The sequence below is a fragment of the Lepidochelys kempii genome, chromosome 26 (genome assembly GCF_965140285.1).
Source record: "Lepidochelys kempii isolate rLepKem1 chromosome 26, rLepKem1.hap1, whole genome shotgun sequence".
Lineage (NCBI taxonomy): Eukaryota > Metazoa > Chordata > Testudines > Cheloniidae > Lepidochelys > Lepidochelys kempii.
In genome coordinates, this window is record NC_136405.1 from 98,943 (window position 1) to 121,062 (window position 22,120).

A 22,120-nucleotide genomic window follows, 5' to 3' on the forward strand; every position below is an offset into this window, starting at 1 on the left:
AAACTGGGTTTAAGAATAAATAATAATAATAATAAACAAAAAATAGTTTCACTATAAAAGTTAGATTTTCAGTGATTGTAAGGGATAGCCAACAGAAGAAGGCAGATTACTAAGCAAATACAAATACACACACATACTACTCCTAAGATCTTCAGGAGACTAGATTCAAGAAGTATTTTCTCATTCTAAATGTCTTTCGGCAACTTGAAGAGTTTCTGTAGCTTAGACTTCCCGTTGTTTCTCTTTACAGACTAGATTCCTGTCTTGGTCTGGACTTCCCCCTTCTCAGTTCCTCTGTCTCTTCAGGTACTTTCAGCAACGTTTCTACTGCCCTGCATGATATTCGTCCGCTCCGACTTCTCCATGGTTCCCGAGACCTCACGTGGGGGAATGCACACCTACCCATGTCCTACAAAGGGAGATGGCACCAGGAGAGCAGAGGAGAGAGAGACTGAGAAAGTTGGCCAACACACAAGAGAAGAGAGAAAAACATGGGAGGAAGGCAAGCAACTCACCAGCTGGAGTCCTCCTCCTAGATGCAACCTTCTCCTGCGAAGGAGACACCATTCCTGGCCAGAGAAATGAGCAGCCCCTGAAAATGGGGACCTTGTCTCTCTCGTAACCACAGCTGGTCAGGAACCATTTCTTACAAACCCAGCCCCAGCTAATGGGGAGTCCCTACCTGGAGCCAGGCGGGCCGTGAACAAAGCCTTAACCAAACCAGACACTTATCTCACTGACATTAGCGACTGCTCCACTGCCAACTGGAGGACTCCTGGCTTGCATCAACAGTGCTCGCGGGCTCACTGCTCTCGCTTGCTTTCCATCCGATGAGGGGAGTAAACTGTTTGTACTAAACCCAGACTGAGGAGGAAAAACAAATAAGTTACCATCTCAGTGGTAAACATCGCATAAGCTATTCTTTTTTCTTCTCCTGCACAGCGGCATTCCGCCCTAACCCTCCCCACCATTAGGCCTTTAGTACTACAACTAGAAAGCACCCCTTGCAAAGGCACCTGAAATAATCACTCTGCACAGCAGACTCTGGCCTCTCATCAGCCGTAATCTCACAGACTCCTGTATCCAAAGAGGAAGCACACGGCCTCTGAAGAAATACTGTGGCGAGCACAGACGAGGAATTCAAAGCACTGACCGCTTACTCAGAGCCAGTCCATGCGGGAGACAGAAAGCTGACGACTCTTCATGTCTGCTTAGAAGGATGTCCAAGCTGCTTAGGTACACCTCGGCCACTTCTCCTCTGGCTCGGGCTCCTGGACAATTCCTCTGTGAGAGTAGCTGCAAAAGCCAAGCGTGAGCTATCATGATACAAAGCTCCATTGGTGCTGGAAATCTTACCCTCATCCATGCATTGGCCCCACTCGATGAACAGAGATCGAGTTAACACTGACAATCACTGCTCCATGCTCGCACGCACTGCCCTGCATGATTTTCGTCCCCTCCTACTTCTTCTTGGCTTCCAAGACATAGCCTGTGGGGATGCACACCTAGTGTGCCTGCCCGTGTCCTACGAAGGGAGACAGCACTGGGAAAGGCAAGGACGGAGAGAGAGAGACCGAGGCAGAGTGTGTGTGTTGGCTAACATTCTAGAGGAGAGAGAGAGAGAGAGAAGCATGGTAGGATAGCAAGCAGTTCACCTCCTGGAGAAATCTGTGACAAAGCGGGACTGTTCTTCATGTTTCCTCTGAATAGTGTGGGGGTGCCTCAGTTTCCCCTATGCAGTTCTTAAATATCTAGGTGGTGGGAGAAGGGTGTATGATCGTTGCAGAGTTCTGGAGGGCGGGTGTGTGCGGGGGTCTGGACACAGAGAATGGCCGACACCCTCTTTCTTGGCAACTGATGGTCTGGCCCTTGAGAGCTAAAGGGTTGGAGAACAAAGGAGTTCGGTGACCTCCTGGCCCAGGATAGAAACAAAGCCTAGAGAAGGAGGAGCTGGAGGGGGAGTCAGTTTGGGGCTGGCTGTGTCATGTCTGCCGTTTTGTGTGTCGTGGGAGGTGTTGTGTGTCATCTCGTGTGTGTGTCGTTGCGTGTGTGTTTGTTGTCTCGTGTGTGTCAGTGTCGTGTGTCATTTCTATGTCATGTCTGCCATTTTGTGTGTCATGTGTCGGTGTCGTGTGTCATTTCTGTGTCATGTTGTCTGCCGTTTTGTCTGTGTGAGTGTGTGTGGGCGCGCGAGACGTCGCGTGTGTCGGCACCTATCGGCGTTTGTGAGGCATCGTGTTTGAGACGGCGCGTGAGAGACATTGCGTGTCGGAACATGTGAGAGATGGCGCGTGTCGGCACGTGTGAGAGACGATGCGTGAGAGACATCACGTGTGTGAGATGTTGGCGAGCGTCGGCGTGCGTGAGACGGCGTGCGTGCGTGAGACGGCGTGCGTCGTGCTTGGGTGAGTCGGCAGACGTGAGACGTCACGTGTCGTGCGTGTGAGAGTCGGCAAGCATGAGCGACGGCGAGCGTGGGTGTCGGCGTTGTGTGTGCGAGACGTTTGCGTGTGAGACGGCGCGCGTGGGTGTCGGTGTCCTGTGTGGGTGTCGTGTGTCCTGTGCGGGTGTCCTGTGTCGTATGTCGGTGTCGTCTGTGTCATGTGTCGGTGTACTGTGTGTGCGAGACGTTTTTGTGTGTGTGAGATGGCGCGCGTGGGTGTTGGCATCATGCATGATATGTGCCCTGTGTCGGTGTTGTTTGTGTGTCGTGTGTGTCCGTGTCATGTATCCTGTGTTGTGTATCATATGTCGTGTGCCGTGTCCCGGTGTGGTGTGTGCGTGCCATGTGTCGGTGTGGTGTGTCGTTGTGATATGCGCGTGTCGTGTGTCATGTGTCATGTGGTGGTGTCGTGTGTCGTATATGTGTCGGTGTGGTGTGTGTGTGTCGTGTATGTGTCAGGGTAATGCACAAATAATTTCCCTCACGGAGCAAACGTGACACTCAGTGGCCAGTCAGGGTAATGCACCAACCATTTCCCTCACGGAGCAATGGCCAATGCGTGGCCCATTCAGGTAGTGCACAAACCATTTCCCTCATGGACCAACAGTGACAGTGGGTGGCCAATTCAGGTCGTGCTCAAATCATGTGTCGGTGTCGTGTGTCCTGTGTCGTGTGTGTGTCATGTGTCCTGTGTCGTGTGTCGTGTGTGTGTCATGTGTCAGTGTCGTGTGTGGTATGGGTCATGTGTGGTGTGGGTCATGTGTGGTGTGGGTGTCGTGTATATCTCCGTGTCCTGTGTGTCGGTGTCAGGTGTGTCGTGTCAGGTATCGGTGTCGTGTTTGTGTCAGTGTGAATGGTCTTGGTGTATGCAACGTATTGGTGTATGTGACATGATGTGTGTTGTGTTGAGTGTGTGAATGGTGTGTCGGTGTCATCTGTGATTTTTGTGTCATGCTGGGTGCCACTTTGTGTGTCGTGTTGTGTGTGTGTGACGGGTCGTGTGTCATATTGTGTGCATGTTCAACATGTTGTGCGTGTGCAACGTGCGTGTGCCATGCTGTTTACATGCGACGCGCAACGTGCCTGCGACGCACAACGTGTTGTGTGCGCAACATGTGACGTGCTGTGTACAACGTGCGACAGGCTGTGTGCGATGTGTTGTGTGTGACGTGCAATGTGTTGTGCAATATACGACGTGCAGTCTACAACCTGCGACGTGTGATGCGCGAGCAACGCTCGACGTGCTGTGTGCTACGTGTTGTGCGTGACATGCAACGTGCGATGTATTGTGCGACGTGCTGTGTGTGCGACGTACATGCGTGCCACGTGCGACGTGTCAGTGTCCTGTGTGTGTCAGTGTCATGTGTGCCGTTTTGTGTCGTATTGTGCGCCCTTTTGTCATGTGTCGTGTTGTGCGTGTGCGCACGTGTTGTGCGTGTGCATGTGTGTAGTGCGACGTGTTGTGTGTGAAGTGATACGTGCGACATGTGACAAACTGTGCGACGTGCTGTGTGTGACATGCGACTTGCTGTGTGTCGTCTTGAGTGTGTGTGGGTCGTGTTGTGTGACAGGTTGTGGGTTGTGTTGTGTTGAGTGTGTCGGTGTCGTGTGTGTGATGTTTTGTGTGTGATGCTTTCCGTGTCGCATTGTTTGCCGTGTGAGGTGTTGTGTGTCGTTTTGTGTGTCATTTTGTGTCATCGTGTGTGATGTGTGTGCGTCCACGCATGTGACGTATTGCGCATGTCCGTGTGGGAAGTGCAAAATGGGATGGGTCAACTTGCCACCCCCTTCCCCAACAGTTTAGCCCCCTGTCGTAAATATGACCCTACCCCTTCCCTAAGGTGCTATTGACACTAAAACGACCTAAAAGACCCCAGACTTATCACTAATGGCTGGCACCCTATTGCCACCCGCACTTCTATGCTGCTGCTGCTGCCCAAACCCTCCCCGCAAAATCTAAACCCCACCCCCTACCCGGAACCCAACTGGAACCCTAACCCTATAACTTGCTCCCCAATTCTAAACCCCTGAACCAAAACTGTAGCCCAATCCTCACCCCAACCCTAACCTCCAGCTCTGAACCCAGCCCCCCTAAGCCTGACACCGCTTTAAGGCAGAGCCCAGTTCCCCATTCCCACCATGTGCAACAACAGTGCAAACCACACCCTCCCGCTTCCCCCCCCCCCCCCCGGCCCAGGAATATCGCTTCTTATCACCACTTGTTTTGAAATTAACCTTTTCTTCATTTGCATTCCACAAACCTTCATTCTCGTTTGATGGGTTATTTAGTTACAGGGGTCTACACAATGCAACTCTTTGCTATTACATTGTAACAGGATACAGATAAGTGAAAACAGTGCAAACAACATTCCACTAGTTTTCAGGAGGTTTAAACACCCAATACATTTGAACATTTAACAATCGCTTTGATCTATACTAATACACACATCAATTGGCCTGAATACACTCTGACATAAGCTGCTCTGCCAGCGTCACACCTTGTACAAACATTACTGCAATAGCGTGTAGGGCAGCATGACCCCCAGAGGTCTATGAGCTGATTTCAGGGTGTCTGCAGGACCCCGCAGCTGAAGCACGGAGCCCCCACGCCTCCTGCGGGACAAAAACCCGCAGCCCCAATGCTCCCCACTCCTCAGGGCATAACCCCAGAGCTGCCCCCCTACCCCAGCTGGGCCCTGGAGTTTTTTTAGCATGTTGAGTGAGTGGGGAGGAGTGAAGTGCTCTAGCGAGGTGGGTCACCTCTTTTATAGGGCACAAGTGCCGGAAATCCTTCCTCCTATGCCCAAATTTTATTCCTCACCCACAATTGGGCGTATTGATGACACGTATATACGCACGTTAAGTTTCCTTGTGATGTTCCTGTTAAGTCTGTGGGTACCACATTAAAAAACCCTACGCCATTCTTCATTATCTGTTGGTCTAGATAGAAGGTTATAGACACATGTGTGAATATTTATTTATTTAGGTAACAAGATACAGGTTAACTTTACTTTTCTGGGTAAATGGTCTTAATATAGATGTGTTAACTTTCCTTAGCTTAACATACAGGATATGGCCTTTAGGTCTCTTGCATTACAGCCAAGCTTACTTTAATATTAAATCTCTAAACCTATTACAATAAACCAAATACTTAAATGTATACGAAAAAAATACATCTATGCAAGCAAGCAGGTTAGTCCTATTGGTTGTACGACTCAGAATCAGGACAAGAGATTCTCCCATTGCATTCTCCTCTGAGCCATTCAAACCTCCTTCACTCATTAATTTAAGTCATATTATTTACAAAAGTTCTAGTATTGTCATTGTCATAAATATAAAGGGAAGGGTAAACCCCTTTGAAATCCCTCCTGGCCAGGGGAAAGCTCCTCTCACCTGTAAAGGGTTAAGAAGCTAAAGGTAACCTCGCTGGCACCTGACCAAAATGACCAATGAGGAGACAAGATACTTTCAAAAGCTGGGAGGAGGGAGAGAAACAAAGGGTCTGTGTCTGTCTATATGCTGGTCTTTACAGGGGATAGACCAGGAATGGAGTCTTAGAACTTTTAGTAAGTAATCTAGCTAGGTATGTGTTAGATTATGATTTCTTTAAATGGCTGAGAAAAGAATTGTGCTGAATAGAATAACTATTTCTGTCTGTGTATCTTTTTTGTAACTTAAGGTTTTGCCTAGAGGGGTTCTCTATGTTTTTGAATCTAATTACCCTGTAAGATATCTACCATCCTGATTTTACAGGGGGGATTTCTTTATTTCTATTTACTTCTATTTTTTATTAAAAGTCTTCTTGTAAAAAACTGAATGCTCTTTCATTGTTCTCAGATCCAAGGGTTTGGGTCTGTGGTCACCTATGCAAATTGGTGAGGCTTTTTATCCAACATTTCCCAGGAAAGGGGGGGTGCAAGTGTTGGGAGGATTGTTCATTGTTCTTAAGATCCAAGGGTCTGGGTCTGTAGTCACCTAGGCAAATTGGTGAGGCTTTTTACCAAACCTTGTCCAGGAAGTGGGGTGCAGGGTTTTGGGAAGTATTTTGGGGGGAAAGATGCGTCCAAACAGCTCTTCCCCAGTAACCAGTATTAGTTTGGTGGTGGTGGCGGCCAGTCCAAGGACAACGGGGGGAATATTTTGTACCTTGGGGAAGTTTTGACCTAAGCTGGTAAAGATAAGCTTAGGAGGTTTTTTTTCATGCAGGTCCCCACATCTGTACCCTAGAGTTCAGAGTGGGGGAGGAACCTTGACAGTCATAATGGAAAAAAACAAAAAGCAAACCAGCCAGCCTCCCCATCTGCAAACAATCCCATCTCAGTAGGAGAAGTCCTACAACAGGCTTTGCCAACAGGTGGAAACTGGGATTTAAACTCCAAATCATCTCACTGTATTTCAGATCCATTCAAATTCCCCATCCAGGTCTGTGATACTTTCATCTCAGGCCCTAAATTACTGTTTTAGGGGCAAAGAAAACAAATTGTGATCCACAAACAGAAGGCTGAGAACCTTGAATCATAGGACACATTGAGCGGTGGAACTGTAGAAAGTGGAGATCAATTCTACATAGCTAAAAAAGAGGAAACACTGCTGGAGTAATTCAGAAGGTGGGAATCCCTCCGACTCACCACTTCAGGTGTCACAGAGGTTGAAAATACACACTCTCTCCCCTCCCTACAAGTCAGAGTCACCAGGCGATGCTCTGGAACTACTCCATATGAAGCTGGTCAGGACTCTGGGGGAGCATGTCTCCTCTCTCTCAGTACACTGTCACCAGGGCAAGAAGCTGACACAACTTCGACCTTCCTGGCTCTGACTTCGAAGTATTCAGCATCCCCTTCCACACCGTGTGCTTCCCGCAACGAGTCCGCCCGGACGGGGCTCCTGGGGAAGCCAGAGGGCCTTGCACCCCAGCTCCGCAGTGACTCTCAGCCAGCGGGTAAAACAGAAGGTTTATTATTTGACAGGAACACGGCGTAAAACAGAACTTGTTAGCACAGAAATCAGTGACTTTCAGCCAAGTCCATCTTGGGGAGTCGTTCAGTCACAGATGTCCCCTTGGGACTGTCACCTGACGTGCTGAAATTACCTCAGAGCCTGTTTTCCCTGCTAGCTTGGGACTTCCAGAACCCTGTCTTGTTGAGCCAGACACACTAGCCTGCTGCAACACAGACCCAGGGTCTGAATCACGCTCCCAGAGCTGCAGGTTTTAAGTGAAAACAGGGGGGAGGGATAGCTCAGTGGTTTGAGCATTGGCCTACTAAACCCAGGGTTGGGAGTTCAATCCTTGAGGGGCCAGTTACGGATCTGGGGCAAAAAATCTGTCTGGGACAGTACCTGGTCCGGCTAGTGAAGGCAGAGGATGGGACTCGATGACCTTTCAAGGTCCCTTCCAGCTCTATGAGATAGGTATATCTCCTTATAAAAATATATTAAAAAAAACAAAAACAAGTGGATGTTATAAGAAGTAGGATTGTAGTGGTTTTAAGTAATAACGGACAGAACAAAGTAAGTCACCCAGCAAAATAAAGAAAAACACGCAAGTCTAAGCCTAATACATTAAGGGCGGGTAGCGATCCATCGATCGGGGGTCGATTTATCACGTCTAGTCTAGACATGATAAATCAAACCCCAAGCGCTCTCCTGTCGACTCTGGTACTTCAGCGCCGCAAGAGGCACAAGCAGAGTAGACAGGGGAGCGACAGCAGTCGACTCGCCACCATGAAGACGCCGAGGTAAGTCAACCTAATTACGTCAACTTCAGCTACACTATTCCCGTATTCTTAGGTCGATCCCCCACTTAGTGTAGGCCTGGCCTAAGAAACTGATGACAGGTAATCTCCCCCCCTCAGAGATGTTCCAATAAGCTTCTTTTACAGATTAGACTCCTTCCTCATCTGGGCCCAATCCTTTCCCCAGGTATAAAGAAAAGGAGGACCTGTGGCACCTAAGAGACTAACCAATTTATTTGAGCATAAGCTTTTGTGAGCTACAGCTCACTTCATCGGATGCATACAGTGGAAAATATAGTGGGGAGATTCTCCCCCCGATGAAGTGAGCTGTAGCTCACGAAAGCTTATGCTCTAACAAATTTGTTCGTCTCTAAGGTGCCAGAAGTACTCCTCGTTCTTTTTACGGATAAAGACTAACACGGCTGCTACTCTGAAACCTTTCCCCAGGTAATGTTAGTTCCAGCAGACATCTCAGGTGGTAAGCAGGGGATTTCTCATGATTGGCCCCCTTTGTCCTGCTCCACCCCCTTTTATACCTTTGGCACAAGGCGGGAATCTTTTGTCTCTCTGGGTCCCCACCCCTCCTTCTAAATGGAAAAGTACCAGATTTAAGATGGATTTCAGTACCAGGTGACATGGTCACATCACATGTCACTGTAAAACCCCTAGTCTCCATTCCCCATGGGCTAGCCCACATGTACACAGGAAGGCTTTCAAGTAACTAAGGCCATTTACAACTGATTGTTTCTTGAACACCCTTAATGGCCTCTACTTAATATGTTTACATCAGTGATACAATTTTATAGCTTATTCTCCTAGCTCCAGATATAGAAATACTACATGCAAACAAATAGGATGAACACACTTTGTAGATTACAAGCTTTCTAATGACACCATACAAGGGGTATTTATCGTAAAGCGTATTAGTAAGCATATTTCCATAAAGCCTACGGACTGCAACGTCACACACTGGTCATAGCACAGGTGCAGGCAGCTGGAGCAGCCTCACCTGCTCCAGAGGTCTCAGCGAAGTCACACACCCCTATTCCCACCACCAAGGTATTGGTGCAGCACACAGGGAAACTGAGGCACACGCAGTATTCATGCAAAACAGTAAAACTCACATAGGCTCAACAGTAAAACTCACATACAACATAACAAGGGAAAATCCCCACTTCGTGACACCCTCTATCCCTGCACCTTCTCTGTTATATTTACATTGAGAATATAGCTAATATAATGCCAATATTTAAAAAGGGCCCTAGAGGTGATCCCGGCAATTACAGACCAGTAAGTCTAATGTCAGTACTGGGCAAATTAGTTGAAACAATAGTAAAGAATAAAATTGTAAGACACACAGAAGGACATAAATTGTTGGGCAAAAGTCAACACGGTTCCTGTACAGGGAAATCACGAAAGCTTATGCTCAAATAAATTTGTTAGTCTCTAAGGTGCCACAAGTCCTCCTTTTCTTTTTGTGAATACAGACTAACACGGCTGCTACTCTGAAACTAATCTACTAGAGTTCTTTGAAGGGGTCAGCCTGAGCCTGAGGAGGAGACAGAGTTTACTAATGTACATTGCCAAAGAGCCACAGTAATATGTCAGCAGCCCCCCCATCAGCTCTCGCCTGCTCCCAGTGCCCACCGGCTGCCCATCAGCGCCTCCCCATCCCTCCCGATCAGCTGTTTTGTGGCATGCAGGAGGCTTGGAGGGGGAGGGAGAGGAGCGAGGGCATAGCAGGCTCATGGGTAGGGGTGAAGTGGGGGGCACATTGGAAAGTTGGCACCTATAGCTCCAGCCCCAGAATCGGTGCCTATACAAGGAGCCACATATTAACTTCTGAAGAGCTTCATGTGGAGCCACAGGTTGGCCACCCCTGTACTAATCTATTAGAGTTCTTTGAAGGCTCAACAAACATGTAGACAAGGGGGATCCAGTGGACATAGTGTACTTAGGCTATTTCCAGAAAGCCTTTGACAAGGTTTCTCACCAAAGGCTCTTATGTAAATTCAGTTGTCAGGGGATAAGAGGGAAGATCCTTTCATGGTTTGAGAACTGGCTAAAAGACAGGGAACAACGGATAGGAATAAATGGTAAATTTTCAGAATGGAGAGGGGTAACTAGCAGTATTCCCCAAGGGTCAGTCCTAGGACCAATCCTATTCAACTTATTCTTAAATGATCTGGAGCAAGGGGTAAACAGTGAGGTGGCAAAGTTTGCAGAGGATACTTGTCACGGAGTCCAGGGGCGACGCTCTGGAACTGCTCCCTACGAAGCCAGGCAGGACTCGGGTGAAGTCTCCTCTCTGTGAGCAGCCTGTCTGCAGGGCGAGAAGCTCACACGGCTTCCACCTTCCTGGGTCTGAACTCGGAGCATTCAGCATCCTCTGCCCCTCCGTCCGCTTCCCACAGCAAGTCCGCCCAGGCGGGGTCCTGGGGAAGCGAGAGGGTCCTGCACCCCAACTTTGCAGTCAGACATGACTCTAGCCAGCAAAACAGAGGTTTATTAGATGATAGGAACATGGTTTAAAACAGAGCTTGTAGGTACAGAGAATAGGACCCCTCAGCTAGGTCCATTTTGGGGGGCACTGAGCCAGACAACCCTGTCTGCACTTCACTCCATGTCCCCAGCGTGCCCAAACTGAAACTCTCTCCAGCCCCTCCTCCCCTTTGTCCCTTTCCTGGGCCAGGTCACCTGATCTCTTTGTCTTCAACCCTTTAGCTCTCACCTTGCAGGGGGGAAGGGCCAGGCCATCAGTTGCCAGGAAACAGGGTGTTGCCATTCTCTGTGTCCAGACCCCTGCACACACCTCTAGGGCTCTGCAATGATCATACACCCTTATCCCACCACCTAGATACTTAAGAACTGCATAGGGGAAACTGAGGCACTCCCACACTATTCAGGGGAAACATTAAGAACAGTCCCACTTCGTCACAATACTAAACTGCTCAAGATAGTAAAGACCAAAGCAGACTGTGAAGAACTTCAAAAAGATCTCACAAAACTAAGTTATTAGGCAGCAAAATGGCAAATTAAATTTAATGTAAATAAGCGTAAAGTAATGCACATCGGAAAAAATAACCCCAACGATACATTCAATATGATGGGGGCTAATTTAGCTGCAACTAATCTGGAAAGAGATCTTGGAATCATCGTGGACAGTTCTCCGAGGATGTCCATGCAATGTGCAGCGGCAGTCAAAAAAGCAAACGGGACGTTAGGAATCATTTAAAAAGGGATAGAGAATAAGACAGAAAATATCTTATTGCTCCTATATACATCCATGGTACACCCACATCTTGAATACTGCGTACAGATGTGGTCTCCTCATCTCAAAAAAGATACACTGGCATTAGAAAAGGTTCAGAGAAGGGCAACTCAAATGTTTGCAACGGGTCCCATATGAGGAGAGATTAAAGAGACCAGGACTTTTCAGCTTGGAAAAGAGGAGACTAAGGGGGATATGATAGAGGTATTTAAAATCATGAGTGGTGTGGAGAAATTGAATAAGGAAAAATTATTTACCTGTTCCCATAATACAAGAACTCGGGGCCACCAAATGAAATTAATGGGCAGCAGGTTTAAAACAAAAATAAAAGGTAGTTCTTCACACAGCGCACAGTCAACTTGTGGAACGCCTTGCCTGAAGAGGTTGTGCAGGCTAGGACTATAACAGGGTTTAAAAGAGAACTAGATAAATTCATGGAGGTTAAGTCCATTAATAGCTATTAGGTAAGGAATGGTGTCCCTGCTTGAGGGTGGAGGTGGATGACAGGCAAGAAATCACTTGATCCTTACCTGTTAGGATCACTCCCTTTGGGGCACCTGGCATTGACCACTGTCGGGAGACAGGATACTGGGCTGGACGGACCTTTGGTCTGACCCAGTTTGGCCACTCTTATGTTCTTATGAGAAAAATGGTACAAAACCCAACTGCTATTCAGCAGAACCCAGTGCAACGTAGGAACAACTGGGAACGAGGCAATCGGTCCCTAATGGGGGAACCTGGTGATTAACAATCATAGAATATCAGGGTTGGAAGGGACCTCAGGAGGACATCTAGGAGGTCACCAGCTTCTCTGGTGATAAATAAGAGAAGATCTGTGATGGAAGAATTTCCCGTACTCACAGCATTCGTTGGGTTTCTCTCCCGTGTGGATCCTCTGATGTACGATAAGGCCTGAGCGCCGAGCGAAGGTTTTCCCGCACTCACAGCATTCATAGGGTTTCTCCGCTGTGCGGATCCTCTGATGGAGAATAAGATGTGAGTGCTGAGTGAAGGTTTTCCCACACTTGCAGCAGCCACAGGGGCTCACTCTGGTGTGAATTCTCTGACGGGTAATAAGGTGTGAGCGCCTCCTGCACTTTTTCCCACACTCATAGCCCATGTTATTTCTCTCTCCTGTCAGGATTCTCTGCTGGGACATGGTTTCCTTGAGGCCTTCGTGAGTTCCCCGATAATTAACAGGTATTCCAACTTTCTGCACCAGCTGGTTTCCCTGACGCTTCTCTGGCCTGTGCTGCCCCTGAGAGCCTTTTCCTTGCTCACAACTCCTGGACACACTCCCTTTGCATCTTTGCAATAACATCCCCTGCGGTTCCACTCGTTCATCTTCCTGCTGAGGATTCTGCTCCACAGTCTCTCTCACCATCCCATCACCTGCTGGGACAGAGAAAGGAAAACCTCAGAAGCCAGAAGTGAAAAGGGGGGAACAAACCAAGAGAAAAGCTGAAGATGGAAAAAAACCAGGGACTGAATTTTCCCCAAAGGGGAGAAAGGAGGGCATCAATTCTGAATCCAGTTCCCATCCAAACACTCCCCAAGGAGAAGGGAGTTTCGGGAGGGAACTACTGCCAGGAGTTAGGATTGGTAGGGACCCATGAACAGTATCTGCCCTGAGGATACGACACCTGCTGGGGACCATCCTGAACCCAGAGACCTCACAAGGTCTTTGTTGGGAATCCCAGCTGTTTCCTTTCAAGCACTGAGTAGGTTTAATCATCCCTCACCCACGCGGCTGCCTCTCAGGACCCCTCTTTCCTCTGAGCCCCAGAGATCTGGGGCCCACGGCTCTTCCCCTCGTTTCAGCTGGGAGATGACATCAGGTTTGGAAACTGGGAACCCTGCTCATGGGAAAGATGACCAGTGAGATCAGGTAACAGCAAAAGAAGAAATTACTCAACCTGTGCATCAATGATGGTTCTTTGAGATGTGTCTCCCTGTGGGTGCTCCCCTGTAGGTGCTAGCCCATTAAAAACAGCTGTGTAGACCGGTGGCTTTCCAGACTACTGTGCCCCTTCCAGGAGTCCGATTTGTCTTGCGTACCTCTGAGTTACACCTCATTTAAAAACTACTTGATTATAAAATCAGACATAAAAATACAAAAGTGTCACCACACACCATGAATTGCTGACTTGCTCATTTTTACCATCTAATTATAAAATAAATAATCGGAATATAAATATTGTACTTACATTTCAGTGCGTATATCAAGGTTCTGTCCTCACTCTGAACTCTAGGGTACAGATGTGGGGACCTGCATGAAAGACCCCCTAAGCTTATTCTTACCAGCTTAGGTAAAAAAAAACTTTCCCAAGGTACAAACTTTGCCTTGTCCTTGAACCCTATGCTGCCACCACTAAGCGTGTTAAACAAAGAACAGGGAAAGAGTCCACTTGGAGACGTCTTCCCCCAAAATATCCCCCCAAGCCCTACACCCCCTATCCTGCGGAAGGCTTGATAAAAATCCTCACCAATTTGTACAGGGGAACACAGACCCAAACCCTTGGATCTTAAGAACAATGAAAAAGCAATCAGGTTCTTAAAAAGAAGAATTTTTATTTAAGAAAAGGTAAAAGAATCACCTCTGTAAAATCAGGATGGTAAATACCTTACAGGGTAATCAGATTCAAAACATCGAGAATCCCTCTAGGCAAAACCTTAAGTTACAAAAAGACACAAAACCAGGAATATACATTCCATTCAGCACAGCTTATTTTACCAGCCATTAAACAAAAGGAAATCTAACGCATTTCTAGCCAGATTACTTACTAACTAACAGAAGTTCTGAGACTGCATTCCTGATCTGCTCCCGGCAAAAGCATCACACAGACAGCGAGACCCTTTGTTTCCCCCCTCCAGCTTTGAAAGTATCTTGTCTCCTCATTGGTCATTTTGGTCAGGTGCCAGCAAGGCTCTTTTAGCTTCTTAACCCTTTACAGGTGAAAGGGTTTTGCCTCTGGTCAGGAGGGATTTTATAGCACTGTATACAGAAAGGTGATTACCCTTCCCTTTATTCTTATGACAGCATAGTATATAGATGAGCATAAGCAAGTCATTGTATGAAATTTTACTTTGTACTGACTTAGCGAGTGATTTTTCCATAGCAACTCTGGAAGACCTCTGCGTACCCCAGGGGTACACAGACCACTGGTGTAGACACTGCAGCTCAGGCTTAAGAGACCGAGCTCCAGACCAATCTGCAACCTCTCTCTCTCTCTCTCTCTCTCTGTGTGTTGCCTTGTTTTTTTGCCCTGGATAGCAGAAAACTTAAGCCCAGTCTGTTTGTACCGTAGTTCCTGTGTCCCAAAGTGCAGTGCAGTTGTGTTCCCGTGTTCTGCTTCCCTTGGACCCAGTCATTACACATTAACCTTCAGGAGACTTCCATTGTCCAGTGTGCTTCATACATATGTGGATAGTCCTTGATAGTGTTTCCATGTAAATGGAGACTGACCTATGCTACTTCAACAGGAATTACATCCCCATCCCAGAAGAGGAATTCATTCCTTCACACCAAGTGGCTAACAAAGCAAATTGAGAAGGAAGCTGACCCATGCATATTTTTCATTAAAAAAACCTACTAAATAAAGCCCCCATTCTCCAGAGGGAGACAAGGTCAAAGTGAAGGGCTAAGATAATGAACCATAAAATCACAGAAACACACAGGGTAAAAGGACCTCAAGATGTCAGCTCGTCCATCCTCCAGCCCTGAGACAGGACCAAGTATACATAGACCGTCGGTCTACCCTCTTCTTAAAAACCTCCAGTGACCAAGATTCCACAACCTCTCTTGGTAACGTATTCCTGTACTTATCTATATGCACAGTTGGAAGTTTTTCCTAATATCCAACCTAAACATCCCATGCTGCAGAACAAGCCAGTTACTACTTCTCCCTACCCTAACCCTAAGCAGGAGAGGATAAGGGAAGATCAGATTTCAAGAAGACAACCATAATCAGTAGTGTCAGACAGCTGACAGGTCGAGGAGGAGGAGGAGGATGGAGTGCTGGTTCTGAGCTTTGCCTAGGGACCGGTCATTAGAGACTTCAGCAAAAGCAGCCTTGGTGAAGAGCTACAATCTCTGACTCCCTGAATCCTTCCCTTCCTACCCCTCACCAGACCCCCCTGTGATGGGTTGGGTCACAGAGACCCTCGTCACCTGAGGTGCTAGAACTGCCTCTGAGCCCATTGCTCTGTCAGTTAGCGATGTCAAAAATTGCATCCCCACTGGACATGAATTGCAGCAAAAACGTAGTGTCAACATAGTTACAGTGTCAAAAAAAGTCCATGAAACAGAAAACCAAGGACATTAAAGGCCACCAAAGTACATTAAACAGAGTTAAGGATGACTAGTGCTGCCTCATGCCCGTCCAGCATGTGGATGCTGGTGAAAAATAAAACCTCTGAAAACCAGGAAATGAAGAACTAAACTACACACCACCCCTGCAATGTAACCTTAACTCCGCCCCTACCCCCTAGCCCTGGAGCTCTCAAATATCACTGGGAATAGGTCAGGAAGGGTGGTGCCAAGGTTACCAAACTACCCAAGGAAGGGGGCAAATTTTCCATCTCTTGAAGTCTTCAAGTCAGGACAGCATGCCTTTCTGGAAGATATTTTCATCAAACACAAGGAATTCAGCGCACTGCAATGGTAACTGTCCTGCGCTTGTGCTCTGCTCCCAAAGCGTTCTGTAGCGGGGAGGGTCGAGTGCTAGTCTGTGTGTCATTGGCCTGTCAGTGGGTTGCTGAAACAGGGAAAAACTTGAGGGTGCAATGTGAACCTTAACTCTTCATTTCTCCTGTTAAGAACCGAGGGGACAGGAATCCTTACCCAGCGAGGTCACATTCTCATAATTCTCCCGCATGACGTCTCCGTAGAGGGCTCTCTGAGCGGGGTCCAGCAGAGCCCACTCTTCCTCAGTGAAATACACAGCCACCTCCTCGAAAGTCACCGGCCCCTGAAAGAGCAAGAGCCCCCCACTCTGCATCTGCTGCCCAGTGACAAGCCCACCGTTCACAGGGGAGGAGGGCCAATCACATGGAAGCTCTGGGAGGCAGGCAGGGAGGATCCGACCCCCTTCTCATCAGAGCAGGCAAGAGGCATCAGGGTAAGGGGAGAAAGAGAGAGAGCCCCAACCCCTTCTAGCAGACAGAGATGGCAGGGGTCTTCACAGTCAACATTCACCTTCCAGCCAGAAGTGGATACAAGAGATTGAGCCCCCAGGAGGGTCCAGGGGCAGCCAGGCCCCTGGTAGGAATCCCAACCCCACCCCGTGCTAGCAGTTGGATGGAAAGGGATGGGGTGTCTTCCCCGGGCCTCACTGGGGGTTGCCCTCGGGCTATTAAGTTCAGACTCCAGTACTGGAGTCTGGTACATTTCCCCAGCCCAGTCAAGGGGGGAGTGTTTCCTGCTTGACAAATTAGGGAATTTCCACCCACAAACCCCATGGGTCTATTGCTAGAATCTAGGCCCCACCGTGAACAAATCCCGGCAGGTTTGTCACACCCTGTCCCCCTCCCTTTCTCCAACCTGTGTATTTCCTGCCCCCTCCCACCTGCCGACCACCCACAGAAGCACCCACCTCCTATGTCTTTACTGCCCTTCTCCCGCCAACAGGAGCCCACCAACAACTCCCCGATAATCCCTACCTGAACTGGCCCCACGGCAGCCATTTCCCTTCCCTGGAAGGATGGGACGTAATGTTGCAGCCTGTCAGGGCAAGAAGGGGACGTGTCAGAACAGGACAGTAACGTCACATCACAATTCCCCCCGGCTCTTTCACTGCAGACTGATGTTCTCGACTTTATCATGCAAATAAGAGAAATATTCAAAACACAATTAGTAATGGGGAGGACGGGGGGACATGGGACTTTAACTACCGAGACACCCGTTAGAAAAGGAATTCAAACAAACACAAAGTGTCCAATAAGTTCTCGGAATGCGTTGGGGACATCTTTTTGCTTCAGAAGATGGACATAGTAACCAGGGGGATGGGCATTTTAGGGTTGATTCTGACTAACAGGCGGGAGTTAGTTAGGAAATGGAAGGTATCTGGCTGGTGAATCTTGCCCACATGCTCAAGGTTCAACTGATCGCCATATTTGGGGTCGGAAAGGAATTTTCCTCCAGGGCAGATTGGAAGATCCCTCTGTAGCAGGGGGCACGGGTCACTTGCTGGAGGATTCTCTGCACTTTGAAGTCTTTAAACCACGATTTGAGGACTTCAATAGCTCAGACATAGGTGAGAGATTTATTGCAGGAGTGGGTGGGTGAGATTCTGTGGCCTGCATTGTGCATGAGGTCAGACTAGATGATCATAATGGTCCCTTCTGACCTTAATATATATGAATCTATATGGGCAAAAGTGTTCATGAAATGATGATTTCGTGATTCGAAGAAAAGAAACGCATTAGAGCAGGAAAATAAGGACAACGGACTTCAAAAAAGCAGACTTCAACAAACTGTGAAAACTGGTATGTGAGTGTGACATTTCCCTCCATATTCTTTATGAAAATATGCTTATGAAATGAATAGGAGATAACCAAGATGTACTCTGTGCAAGATGGGTCTTGTAAGATATCATTGGAAAGGTTATAATTTACTGACTACGATTATCCAATTTGTGTGCACGTATCATTTCTATATCTGAAGTTGGGAATATTGACTATGTATCTGTATTTCAACTATGCTACTTTGGGTGACGCCCACTGCTAACACTTCAGGTACAACAATGGAAAAGCCGGACAGGACGGATGGGCCATCAGCAAGAACAATGGACTGTGAAAAGGCTCCATACTGCCACTGACTCCTGGATGTTGTGATACTACAGAGTCAGGTGGTCTTGTCACCGGATACTCACCATTACCTGGGACTTCTTGTAACTTTCCACTGGAAGGGAAGGGGGATCAAGTTTGGGAAACAAAGGATTCTCACCTTATGTAAATCCTATTTAAGGGTGGGGAGGTAGGCAAATAAAACGACTCCTCTCCGAGGCCTGTCTATCCAAGAAGAAAGACTGCTAAAGCCTCCTGAAGAGAAGGCCGGAGGGGGAAGGAGAGGGGGGCGGGGGAGTCCAGACTGAGACAGGTCCAGTCTGAAAAGTAATATAACTGGAACTCTGAAACATTGCAACCTGCCTAAAATAACATTTAGGGTAAGAAATTACATTGTGTAACCTGTTTTTTTAAGTATATTGAGCTTAGCTTGCGTATTTTGCTTTATTTGGTCAGTAATCTGATTTGTTTAACTCTTATATTCACCTTTTGTAGTTAATAAACTTATTTCTTGTTTATAATTTAACCAAGTTTATGTAATTTCTACCTGCGGGGGGGCGGGGGGGGGCAAGAAGTTGTGCATATATCCCTCCACATTGAGGGAAGGGGCAAATTTCATAAAACCTTGGAGTGTGTACCGCTTAAAGGGAGTGGGCACCAGAGTGCTGGGGCAAGCCCCTAAAGCTGAGTATTTCCAGAGCGGATCTCTCTCTTTCTGTGCAGCTGGGCATGGCCCTGCCTGTGTGCTTGACTGGAAGAGGCTTGTGAGCCTAACCCAGCCAGGTAAAGGGCACCGAGGCTGGTAGAATAGGCTGCCTCAGTGGCACCCCAGCACATCAGGTGAAACCCCAAAGGACCCAAACCTGTCACAGTGAAGTCCCATGGGAATAAGATTCTAAGGAGACTAAAGCTCAGGAGAGCTGGTCGTTGCTCTGTTAATGCTGTCTCTGAGAAACAGCAAACTATCACAATGGGAAGGAAAGACAGACAGAATAGTAAGCTGCGAATATGGGTCTGTGAGCAGTTCTTTCATGACCAGACAATAAAAAGGAATCCTACAAAACTCTGAATCATGGACAAATTGCTATGGAAGTTACACATGTTAGATACGTTAAAGTCAGCCATAAAATTCATCTTAGGGCGCTCAAGGAATGAGCTGAAGCAATCTCGGAACCATTTGCAATTATCTTTGAGAACGCCTGGAGAACAGTGAAGACTGGAGGAGGGCAAACAGAGTACCGATCTTTTAAAAGGGGAACAAAGAGGACTGGGGAATAAAGCCAGGAATGAACAAATTATTAAACCATCAATTTGTAAGCACATAGAGGACAGTAAGGTGTTAAGTTATAGCCAGCATGGATTTGCAAAAACAAATAATGCCAAGTCAATCTAATGTTCTGCTTTCACAGGGGTACTGGACACTGTAGACATGACATATCTTGATTTTAGTCAGGCTTTTGACACAGGCTCCCCGTGACATTCTCATAGTGAACAAGGGAAATGTGGTGAACATGAAAGTGCTATAAAATGGATGAAAATGTTGTTGAAAGGCTGTACTCAGACAGGAATCATTAGTGGTTCACTGTCCAACTGAGAGGATGTATACAATGGAGTACCCAGGGGCCAGTCCTGGATCTGATATATTCAATATTTTCACTAATTACTTGGATCACTGACTGGAGAGCATGCTGTCTAAATATGCAGATAATAGCAGTTGCAAGGGGTTGCAAGCACATTGGAGGACAGGATTAGAATTCAAGGTAACATTTACAAATTGGAGAACTGGGCTGAATGAATGAGATGAAATTCAATAAAGACGAGTGCAAAGTACCAGAGTTAGGGAAGGAAAACCAAATGCACAACGACCAAGTGGGGAAGAGCTGTTTACGAGATAGTACTACTGAAAACGATCAGGGATTATAGGGGATCACAGATTGAATCTGAGTCAACCATGTGACTCAATTGTGAAAAAACCTAATTAAGCATTGGAATAGATTAGCAAGAGAGGTGATGGAATCCCCATCATTCGAGGTTTTTAAGGACAGATTGGACAAACACCTCAGTGCTGGGGGCTGGTCTAGATGCCCTCTCATGGTTCATTCCTTCTACGATTCTATGCTGGGGAAATGTTTGGTCACTTGATTACAGCACTGACCGGCCCCTCCCACTAGCACTAAACCAGCGAGACATTTTGAAACCCTCCCAGTAACAAAGTCTGGGAACCAAATGGGAGAGAAGAGCAGAACAAAGGGAGTGACATTGGGGGATTCCCGCTGACACTGTCCCCAGGGCAGCACACTCCTATAGAAGGGGGTACAGGGAGAGTCAGGAGCTGGCTTTTCCTCCCCCTGCACCTCATCTTGTTCATAGCAAAGTGAATCCGCCCAGGGATGCGGCAATAAGTGTGCGTGGGCCAGTCAGAAATCTGGGAATCTCTCTCCCCAATTATTTCTCCCACTGCCCTTTTCAGTCTCTCTCTCCTTTTTCTCCTTGTGTCTGCCTTCCCCTGTCTCTGGCAGCCAATCCTGGGGTTTCGCCCTCCTATGGCTGGATCGGCTCCTAAAATTGCTGAGGGGAGGAGAGACATGGGGTGAGGAGGGGCTGTCTGTGCAGAGTCACTTTCATGCCCATTCCCTGCACGTTCCCTGAGGTCTTATCAATCACCTGGAGTCTCTGGCTCAGATGTTGTTGTGGGCAGAGCCTTGGGTTGATCTATGGGGCTAATTACAGCTGGAGAAAATCCTCGCCTTGGCTGGGCACAGAGGAAGCTTTACTCACGGTCACTCCCCAGCCCCGATCCCGCTGGGGGAGCAGCAGCTGCTCAGCCTGGGCTCCCAGATCACAATCGAGGTAGCAGCATCTGAACGAGGAAGCTCAACCCCAATATCCTGAGGCAGAGAAAGTAACTTTCCTCCCTTTAGCAAAAACTGAAACCCCCTCCCCACAGGGACACCCCCTGATCGTATCTGCCCCCCATGATAATTTGGAGTCACTCCCTGTTCTGCCTTGCAGTGACTCCGGATTAGCACGCGTCTCAGCGAGACCAGAAACGTGGCTCAAGCAGGAGGAGGCCAGACTCCTTTTCAACGGATCATTGCAGCAGGGGATCGAACCTGCTCCCGCCCCCCTCGCTCCCCATGTACTGAGACGGATTCACAGCAACAGTTTCCCATGGCCCCCCGCCGCCTGACCACCCCCCTTCACACCATCTGTCCCTCCCCCACCCCTGGCTCGGGAGTCTCTGTCGAGGCGGCTGCCCCCAAGGTCTCTTCGCCAATCAGCGAGCAGGGCCCCCTCAGGCGCACCGTTAACCGCCTCCGCCCGTAGGTTGGAGCAACGTCATTTCCGGCCTCAGGTGGGTCAGGAACTACATCTCCCAGCCTGCCCTGGGGAGCTGCCGAACTCTCGGGCCCAGCCCACACAGACCCCCCCGCCCCACCGTACCTGGCTTGTCAGACGCGGTGACACTGGGTCAGACCCGGCAGGCGGGTTCGGCGGCGATGGCCCTGCCCCCAGCGCGCTGGCTTGTCTGGGACTGAGCATGCGGATTGACCACAGCTGGCGCATGCTCAGTAGTAGCTGCTGAAGCCGCTGCGCCCTCACTCTGCCTTGACTTGGCCCAAAACTTCCCTACGCGGGATGGGGGAGGGGCGGAGTGTGGGAAGGGGGCGGAGGCTAAGCGGGGGGCCAGAACTCCGGCACGGGGAGGGCCCGGGGGGGGTCCTTTTTTATCCCCCCGCACCGACAGCCCAGCCCCCGTGTTGTGTGTCGTGTTGTGAGTGTGTTCTGTGTCATCTCGAGTGTTGTGTGGAGTGTGTGTGTGACGTGGTGTGTGTCGTGTTGTGTGTCGTCTAGCGTGTGTGTGATATGTTGTGTGTCATTGTGTGT

The 22,120-nt window shown here is 48.3% G+C and overlaps 1 protein-coding gene and 1 pseudogene across 4 annotated transcripts in view; both read right to left on the reverse strand.

The window, feature by feature from the left end:
- Positions 1-21,401, reverse strand: part of LOC140903603 (uncharacterized) — a 93,935-nt pseudogene extending 72,534 nt beyond the window's left edge. The window contains exons 1-3 of the transcript XR_013635066.1: positions 20,897-21,401; positions 17,108-17,260; positions 16,290-16,416 (exon numbers count right to left, since the gene is read on the reverse strand). The product of XR_013635066.1 is annotated as an uncharacterized LOC140903603 (transcript). The remainder of the gene's footprint in view (positions 1-16,289; positions 16,417-17,107; positions 17,261-20,896) is intronic.
- On the reverse strand, positions 56-16,290 carry LOC140903602 (uncharacterized). Of its 3 annotated transcripts, none has more exons than XM_073325131.1 (4): positions 13,654-16,290; positions 12,308-13,532; positions 1,017-1,296; positions 56-864 (listed from the first exon to the last, which is right to left on the reverse strand). In XM_073325131.1, the coding sequence occupies exons 2-3, from the start codon at positions 12,828-12,830 to the stop codon at positions 1,202-1,204; spliced, it is 618 nt and encodes a 205-aa protein (XP_073181232.1). In that variant the 5' UTR covers positions 12,831-13,532; positions 13,654-16,290; the 3' UTR covers positions 56-864; positions 1,017-1,201. The 3 variants fall into 3 exon arrangements, with proteins under 3 accessions (XP_073181232.1, XP_073181230.1, XP_073181231.1); XM_073325129.1 differs by having other exon boundaries at positions 12,308-12,838; positions 13,363-16,290; XM_073325130.1 differs by having other exon boundaries at positions 12,308-12,841; positions 13,363-16,290.
- Positions 21,402-22,120: the final 719 nt, after the last annotated feature.